Source organism: Schistocerca nitens, chromosome 7 (genome assembly GCF_023898315.1).
Source record: "Schistocerca nitens isolate TAMUIC-IGC-003100 chromosome 7, iqSchNite1.1, whole genome shotgun sequence".
Classification (NCBI taxonomy): Eukaryota; Metazoa; Arthropoda; class Insecta; order Orthoptera; family Acrididae; genus Schistocerca; species Schistocerca nitens.
The window spans coordinates 635,003,522-635,012,539 of record NC_064620.1 but is presented as its reverse complement, the minus strand read 5'-3'; the positions used below and the strand labels follow the sequence as shown (position 1 = coordinate 635,012,539).

At 39.6% G+C, this 9,018-nt stretch overlaps 1 protein-coding gene across 1 annotated transcript in view; it reads left to right on the top strand.

Annotated features, from left to right (window-relative positions):
- The first annotated feature begins 497 nt into the window (after positions 1-497).
- The window catches only part of LOC126195457 (trifunctional enzyme subunit beta, mitochondrial), a 152,720-nt gene continuing 144,199 nt past the window's right edge, over positions 498-9,018 (top strand). The window contains exons 1-4 of the mRNA XM_049934084.1: positions 498-519; positions 623-732; positions 851-960; positions 1,229-1,397. Coding sequence (XP_049790041.1) covers positions 891-960; positions 1,229-1,397 — 239 coding nt within the window. The 5' untranslated portion in view covers positions 498-519; positions 623-732; positions 851-890. The remainder of the gene's footprint in view (positions 520-622; positions 733-850; positions 961-1,228; positions 1,398-9,018) is intronic.

Below are 9,018 nucleotides of genomic sequence, written 5' to 3'. Positions count from 1 at the left end.
GGTTTGTGTCGTGTGAACACACCACATTTGCAGCGATCTTTTGCATGTACAGACATCTGCGCCGATGTCTGCGCAGACAGATCGTTGCGTGTAGACCGGGCTTAACACGGAACTGTGCGGCACTCCATAGCTAATTTTTTTTTAAATCTGAAAGATAGTCTTTTCCTTCATGAGATATTTGTACTTTCTGTTGTCTATCAGATGGATGCGACTTGAACCATTTGAAGACAAGTCCCCAGCCCACATAAAAATTCTAGTTTCATAAGCAATTAGTCATGCCTGATTAGATCAAACGCTTTAGATAAATCTAAGAATATCCCGTAGCTTAATTCATTCTTGTCCTAGGCATGTTGGACCATTTTCATAAATTAGAAGACTTGCGTTTCTGTGGATCTGTTCTTTCTAAACCCATTTTGAGCATTAGTTTTGAGTTCCGTTCCGTCAAGTGTGAATCGATCTGGATACATATTCAGATGGGTAGTTGAGACATTATTCACAGGTGTAAATCATTCCTATGAGGTATCAGCAAGATTTTGAATTTCGCACTTTTAATTGTCATATATACCAAATCTGTAGTAAAAATGTAATTTTTTGTGACGAGAACCGTGTGCGCATGCGTTAGCGCAGGGAAATCGAACTTCGGCGTGCGATACGACTCAGTGGAGCACAGCAGTCATTCGAGATTCCTGATTCATCCAGTAGAGTTGTGTTTTGTAGCTGTTGTCACGAAGGGTAGGCTATTTATTCAAGTTTTTGGCTAATCTAAATCTTAATTAGATATGTTTAGTTGTTTTTATTTACAATAGTTTAGAAGACATTAATAGTCTTTAACTCGAACTTTGTATTGCAGGAAAGAGGCCGAGACTTCAGTTTCGGCCGTTGGTGTAGGGATGATGGCGTGCATGGCTGTTGGAAATGGCTTGCTGAGGAGTACGCTTAAAGTTTCCCCTGTTATTTCGGGCAAGTTTCATATTTATACACAGATTAATAGTTGCTAGTTAATTTTAGGTCTATTATTCCTGTACGCGTTCGCAGTATTGTGGTACAAGGTTCACTCAGTTGGTCGTTAACCTTTGACCGACTGTAGCAATAATTCGCCTGTTGTTCACACCTATTATTTATAGTACCTGGGCTGTTGCTATTGCCCAACAAATTTCTCTCTAAGATTTTTTTGAAAATTTGTTGGTGCCATAGCACCAATAGCCATAAATGTAACAAAATTTTACAGGCCCGGCAAGATGTTTAAGTGTTGCCTCATCCGCACCTGGAAAGAAATCGGTTGTGGACAAGACTGGGAAGAATGTAGTTTTCGTAGATGGGGTCAGGACACCATTCCTGCAGTCCGGAACAGATTATGCCAAGTTAATGCCACATGAGTTGGCAAAAAATGCATTATTGTAAGTATACACACTTGCACTGACGTAACAATTTGATTACTTCGGTTTTGCTACGAGAATGTTGATATCATTTTAGCATAAATAATTTTTTGGGAGTTGCTCTGTTACTTCTACGTGTTGCTGTTGTGCTGAATTTGTGAGAGCTTGTATTTGCAAAAGAAGTAAATAATTATTTCCACTCAGGCTCGGTAATCGTGGTATAAATTGTAGTTTGATAAGCTGTTCATTAGGGGAACTCTATAAATCACAATTAGGCGATAGTAAATCCTGTTTTTATGGGATACAAAGTTTCTTCAATAATTAGTAAAGTATGTCATGATGACACGAGTCTCATAAATCTGGCGAAGAAGAGCAAGGTGCAGTGTATGTATTTGGAACTTTCCAGAACTTAAGATTTTGACAATGAATTAAGCATTCATCAAATCTTGTTTTCTAATCAAATATTGATAGATTGCGTGCAGTACAGTTATTACAAATTGCTTCTCAGTTATTGTGTGAATGGACAAGAATAGGTGAATACAGTATACTTAAGACAATACTAGATGCATGATATACAGATCTTCTTATGGCCTTAAAACACTTAATTGGTCTTGGCCTCTTAATGTTTCTCCCATTCTGTCTAGTTGCTGCCTACATTATCTTCCTCTCTGTTGCGTTCATACCAGCTACTATTCAAAAACCTTTTTTGCCATTCTTCCAGTATATGCTCTAAGGACATGACCAAGGCAGGCTGTTCTCCTACTTTTTATTTATCTTAGATTGTCAGCTCCTTTTATGGAATGGTCCAGTGTGGCATTCGTCTAGATTTCCAGAAACCATTGTTATTATGAACTGCTCCATAGGTCTTTTGCAGAACTTTTTATTGAAATGTCCTTCGCTGCTGCTCATGAGTAACATCTGTAGTTAAAGCTGCCCTTATCGTGACCCTATAATTTTGCAATTTCACTATTTAAAACCTAGAGGCCAACAATTTGTTGAATTTGTGGAAGCATCTGTTTCTACTTAAGGTACACATTTTAAGGCAAAATTGAATTTGTCCTGTTAATATTGGATTCCAATATTCCGCACATTTTCAGAATTGAGACTCGATGCTGATAGTTTACCCGAATTATTATTTTCCTTCCTTGTGATCCATGTACTTAACCTTCATTCCATCGACAACGTCTCTAGGTTATGTGGATTCTTTAGCTCACATATTGTTCACTCCAGACTCTTATTCTGGCAAGCCCATTTGTCACATCAGCATATGCTCATATGAACTGACTTTCAGCGCATGCACCAAATATTTGAAGCTTCTGAATGACTGCTTCAAGAGTCTGGCCAAAAAGCATTGTTGAGAGTGGGTTCCCTTGTCCAACGTCATCCACTCGCACTGCAGCCTTGGAACCAGCAAATGTTGCTAAGAGCAATATACTTTGATGCTGTACAAAGCACCAACAAATTTTTTAGTATCAAAGGCCTGAAGTCTGCATAGAGCTTAGGACGCTCCATATTATTTGCATGTATTTTCCTGACAACAAATATGATTTGTTGTTGATCTCATACGTTGAAATCCATATATTCTACCAGAATCTCTTGTGCAAATGCTGCTGGCATATTGCGTACAATCCTTTAAAGTGTGTTTCTCTCTAATGTATTTACTAAATTTATCGGGGGCTCATTTACGGTATTTCCTACATGAATAATGGTAAAAATTTCTGGACATGTTGCTGTGGAGTGATGTTTCTCGAACAGGCATTAGTTAGCCATAAGGTTGCAGCTTGAAATGCTGGTTAGCTCTGTGTAATAGTCTTGGGGTGTGGCTTCTATGGAGTACAACTCTTGGGGGTCTCAGAAAGCTATCTGTCAAGCCCTACCTATCCTCGTAATTTTCTCATTGCACTGCATACAACGGGAATCGGCAGAGCTGCTGAACCTTCGCTACTGAATCGTTGTTGTGTATATCCCTATAATCAACATTTAATATTGTTGTGCTAGTGGTTTAGAAACTTTTGTTTCTAGCTTTGGCAATTTCATCTTACATACGAACAAGTTTGTAAGTGTCTTGCTAGAGTGCTCTCGAATATGAAACAAGTATCACCTAGTGGGAGTTTCATGAATGAATGGAGAAAGTGTGTGAAAAGTAATGGAGAAAATAAGATTGTGAAAAATATTCTGATACTGTTATTAGCAAATTTTTTTGTGTTGTACCTGAGTATTATTTAGTATCATTTTTCTTGCTTATAACTGCAGCATATTGAGTGTCTGGAAACAGCACTATATGAATTCAGTCCACAATGATTTGGAACAAGAGCTTGGAAGAGAGATATTCTCTCTCTCTCTCTCTCTCTCTCTCTCTCTCTCTCTCTCTCTCTCACACACACACACACACACACACACACACACACACACACACACACACACACACACACACACACTCTCTCTGTGTGAGGAAATATGATGGTTGATAAATATGCTAGGCCTACATGTAGATTTTAACTTGTAGCTAGCTTTTGATCTTAATCATAGTTGGTTACGAAACAGAGAAGATTGAGTATGTAAACTTTTTACTAGTGTGATAATGAGCCCCTCCTAAAATCTGGGTTGTGATTATTGAATGCTCTGTAGTGTAGTGCAAGGCCTGGGTTAGTTCCGATCGTAAAATGTCGCAGCTTTCCCCAGTGTGGACACAGTGAGCTGTCTCTGCCAGAGATAGAATATAGCAATATTATGAAAAGGAAAGTTGCTACTCAACATATAGTGGAGATGCTGAGTCACAGATACACACTACAGAAAGACTGTCACAAAGATTTCAGCCAGTAAGGCCTTCGTCAAAAAGACGACTGATACACACGCGACTGCAGTCTCGGGTAACTGAAGCCACACTGCAATGTTGTGTGTGTGTGTGCGTGCGTGCGCGCGACTTGATATCTCGACTATATGGTGAGTAGCAATTTTCCTTTTCATCCTATTGCTACATTCCATCCTGGATTTTCTGGTGTTAGAAAACTATAGGTTACATTCAGCAGTGTAATTGCTTGGTAATAATTAAAATTGGTCCTGTCTCCTTTTCTATTCATTGGTTTAATTATACATATGTGCACTCTTCTGCCATTCTTTCCTGATTCCATCTTAACTATTTTGTGGATTTGTGTATAGAGACCAGTTTTCAACAGTTCTGTGATAATTACATCAGTGCCTCGTGCTTTGTAATTCTTAGACAGTGTAATATCTTCTGTCCTTCCCCTTAATGTGAGCTGTTTGTGTTAGATCTACGGGGTAAGAGTGTAGCTGCTTAAATTTGGTAGTAGAATTGCCTTTGAAAATTCCCTTGAAGTACTTGCACCGTACATTCAGGACATTTGGTTTACCTGTTGGCAAATTTTCCTCTTTGTTCTTACATGCGGTCATTCTTAGTTACTGCTTTAATTACTCTTTAAAATTGTCTATTTCCTCTTTTTCTGTGTGGCATCTCTCTTCTTCTTGCTACGTATCCTTGCTGCCTCTGTGTCTTAATTATATAATGCCAGAGTTGATTGTGTATTTTGTTGTAAACATTTGTCTCACTTCCTTTTTCTGTTGTATTCCTGTCTATTTTTCTATTTATGCCACTGTTCTTTTCTAAATCTCCTTGATTCCCACAATACTTTAAATGCTGTTCTCAAAAGGCATTTTTCATAGCATCCCATACTTTATCTATATAGTCTCACCATCTTTTGTATTTAACTTCTGTCTGTCATACTCTTGAACAGTAGACCAATCTTCAATTGTTCTGTATTCCATTTCACTGTAGTTATATTTCTTTCATCAGCTATTTCTGCCTCATTTTTTCTCCTATTAGATAATTGCCAGAATCAGAATAAGCTGCTTATTAATTAAGGAAATTTGCAAGCTTTCGGAGCCAGTGGCTGCTCCTCTGGTAGAACAGGTGAAGGGGAAGGCAGAGGATGAAACAAATGGACTGGTGACGTTCAGGAAACTGGGAGAGTTCAGAAAAGTTGCCCAGAGCCCCGAGTCAGGGCAGACTTCAGGTTTTCAAATCTTGTCCAGTGCAGTTAGGAACAATGTCTTTCCTTCTCATCCCATCTGACAAGTCTTCCCAGACCTGTGGCTCCTTGCTATTTTTTGGAACTCTCCCAATTTACTAAACCTTGTCAGAACTTTTTCTTCATTCCTTTTCGTTTCCCTTTCCCTTCAACCCTTCTGCCAGGAACAGCCACTGGCTTCAAAAGCTTACAAATTTCCCAACATTTATGTTTTTGTTCTTCCTCTTCTGTTGCTGCCTGGAGCATTATTTTTTTTACCTATCCACTATCATTACAATGCCATACTCTTAAGTTGTATCATCTTTTCTTTAGAATAAAGGGATAGTTTCTGCCTGTGAACCTGACCCCTTCTTTCACCTGGTTCCTGGAGTGCAACAACTCCCATTTCGTACCTCAGTGTTCCTATCTAAAACAGTGTACACATGTTTCATTTTCTAACTTCAAGGGGTGTCCCCCCCACCCAATGAACCATGGACCTTGCCGTTGGTGGAGGCTTGCGTCCGGCAACAGTCTGGATGATTGACTGATCTGGCCTTGTAACACTAACCAAAATGGCATTGCTGTTGTGGTACTGCGAATGGCTGAAAGCAAGGGGAAACTACAACTGTAAGTTTTCCCGAGGGCATGCAGCTTTACTGTATGGTTAAATGATGATGGCGTCCTCTTGGGTAAAATATTCCGGAGGTAAAATAGTCCCCCATTCGGATCTCCGGGCGGGGACTACTCAGGAGGACGTTATCAGGAGAAAGAAAACTGGCGACCTATGGATCGGAGCGTGCAATGTGAGATCCCTTCATCGGGCAGGTAGGTTAGAAAATTTAAACAGGGAAGTTGATAGGTTAAAGTTAGATATATTGGGAATTAGTGAAGTTCGCTGGCAGGAGGAACAAGACTTGTGGTCAGGTGAATACGGGGTTATAAATACAAAATCAAATAGGGGTAATGCCGGAGTAGGTTTAATAATGAATAAAAAAAATAGGAATGCGGGTAAGCTACTACAAACAGCATAGTGAACGCATTATTGAGCATAGTGAACGCATTATTGTGGCCAAGATACACGAATCCCACGCCTACTACAGTAGTACAAATTTATATGCCAACTAGCTCTGCAGATGATGAAGAAATTGATGAAATGTATGATGAGATAAAAGAAATTATTCAGGTAGTGAAGGGAGACGAAAATTTAATAGTCATGGGTGACTGGAATTAGACGGTAGGAAAAGGGAGAGAAGGAAACATACTAAGTGAATATGGATTGGGACTAAGAAATTAAAGAGGAAGCCGCCTGGTAGAATTTTGCACAGAGCATAATTTAATCATAGCTAACTCTTTGTTCAAGAATCATGAAAGAAGGTTGTATACATGGAAGAAGCCTGGAGATACTAGAAGGTTTCAGATAGATTATATAATGGTAAGACAGATTTAGGGGCCAGGTTTTAAATTGTAACACATTTCCAGGGGCAGATGTGGACTTTGACCACAATCTATTGGTTATGAGCTATAGATTAAAACTGAAGAAACTGCAAAAAGGTGGGAATTCAAGTAGATGGGACCTGGATGAACTGAAAGAACCAGAGGTTGTACAGAGTTTCAGGGAGAGCATAAAGGAACAATTGAAAAGGAATGGGGGAAAGAAATACAGTAGAAGAAGAATGGGTAGCTTTGAGGAATGAAATAGTAAAGGCAGGAGATGATCAAGTAGGTAAAAAGACGAGGGCTAGTAGAAATCCTTGGGTAACAGAGGAGATACTGAATTTAATTGATGAAAGGAGAAAATACAAAAATGTATTAAGTGAAGCAGGCAAAAAGGAATACAAACGTCTCAAAAATGAGATAGACAGGAAGTGCAAAATGGCTAAGCAGGAATGGCTAGAGGACAAATGTAAGGATGAGGGGTAAGATAGATACTGCCTACAGACGTTTGGAGAAAAGAGAACCACTTGCATGAATATCAAGAGCTCAGATGGAAACCCAGTTCTAACCAAAGAAGGGAAGCGGAAAGGTGGAAGGAGTATATAGAGGGTCTATACAGGGGCGATGTCCTTGAGGACAATATTATGGAAATGGAAGAGGATTTAGATGAAGATGAAATGGGAGGTACGATACTGCGTGAAGAGTTTGACAGAGCGCTGAAAGACCTAAGTCGAAACAAGGCCCCGGGAGTAGACAACATTCCATTAGAACTACTGACAACGTTGGGAGAGCCAGTCCTGACAAAACTCTACCATCTGGTGAGCAAGGTGTATGAGACAGGCGAAATACCCTCAGACTTCAAGAAGAATATAATAATCCCAATCCCAAAGAAAGCAGGTGTTGACAGATGTGAAAATTACCGAACCATCAGTTTAATAAGTCACAGCTGCAAAATACTAATGCGAATTCTTTACAGACGAATGGAAAAACTGGTAGACGCCAACCTTGGGGAAGATCAGTTTGGATTCCGTAGAAATGTTGGAACACGTGAGGCAATACTGACCTTACGACTTATCTTAGAAGAAAGATTAAGGAAAGGCAAGCCTACGTTTCTAGCATTTGTAGACTTAGAGAATGCCTTTGACAATGTTGACTGGAATACTCTCTTTCACATTCTGAAGGTGGCAGGGGTAAAATACAGGGAGCGAAAGGCTATTTACAATTTGTACAGAAACCAGAAGGCAATTATAAGAGTCGAGGGACATGAAAGGGAAGCAGTGGTTGGGAAGGGAGTGAGACAGGGTTGTAGCCTCTCCCCGATGTTATTCAATCTGTATATTGAGCAAGCAGTAAAGGAAACAAAAGAAAAATTTGGTGTAGGTATTAAAACCCATGAAGAAGAAATAAAAACGTTGAGGTTTGCCGATGACATTGTAATTCTGTCAGAGACAGCAAAGGACTTGGAAGAGCAGTTGAACGGAATGGACAGTGTCTTGAAAGGAGGGTATAAGATGAACATCAACAAAAGCAAAACGAGGATAATGGAATGTAGTCGAATTAAGTCAGGTGATGCTGGGGGAATTAGATTAGGAAATGAAATACTTAAAGTAGTAAAGGAGTTTTGCTATTTGGGGAGCAAAATAACTGACGATGGTCAACGTAGAGAGGATATAAAATGTAGACTGGCAATGGCAAGGAACGCATTTCTGAAGAAGAGAAATTTGTTAACATCGAGTATAGATTTTTAAGTGTCAGGAAGTCGTTTCTGAAGGTATTTGTATGGAGTGTAGACATGTATGGAGTGTAGCCATGTATGGATGTGAAACATGGACGATAAATAGTTTGGACAAGAAGAGAATAGAATCTTTCGAAATGTGGTGCTACAGACGAATGCTGAAGATTAGATAGGTAGATCACATAACTGATGAGGAGGTATTGAATAGAATTGAGGAGAAGAGAAGTTTGTGGCACAACTTGACTAAAAGAGGGGATCGGTTGGTAGGACATGTACCGAGGCATCAAGGGATCACAAATTTAGCATTGGAGGGCAGCGTGGAGGGTAAACATCTTAGAGGGAGACCAAGAGATGAATACACTAAGCAGATTCAGAAGGATGTAGGCTGCAGTAGGTACTGGGAGATGAAGCAGCTTGCACAGGATAGAGTAGCATGGAGAGCTGCATC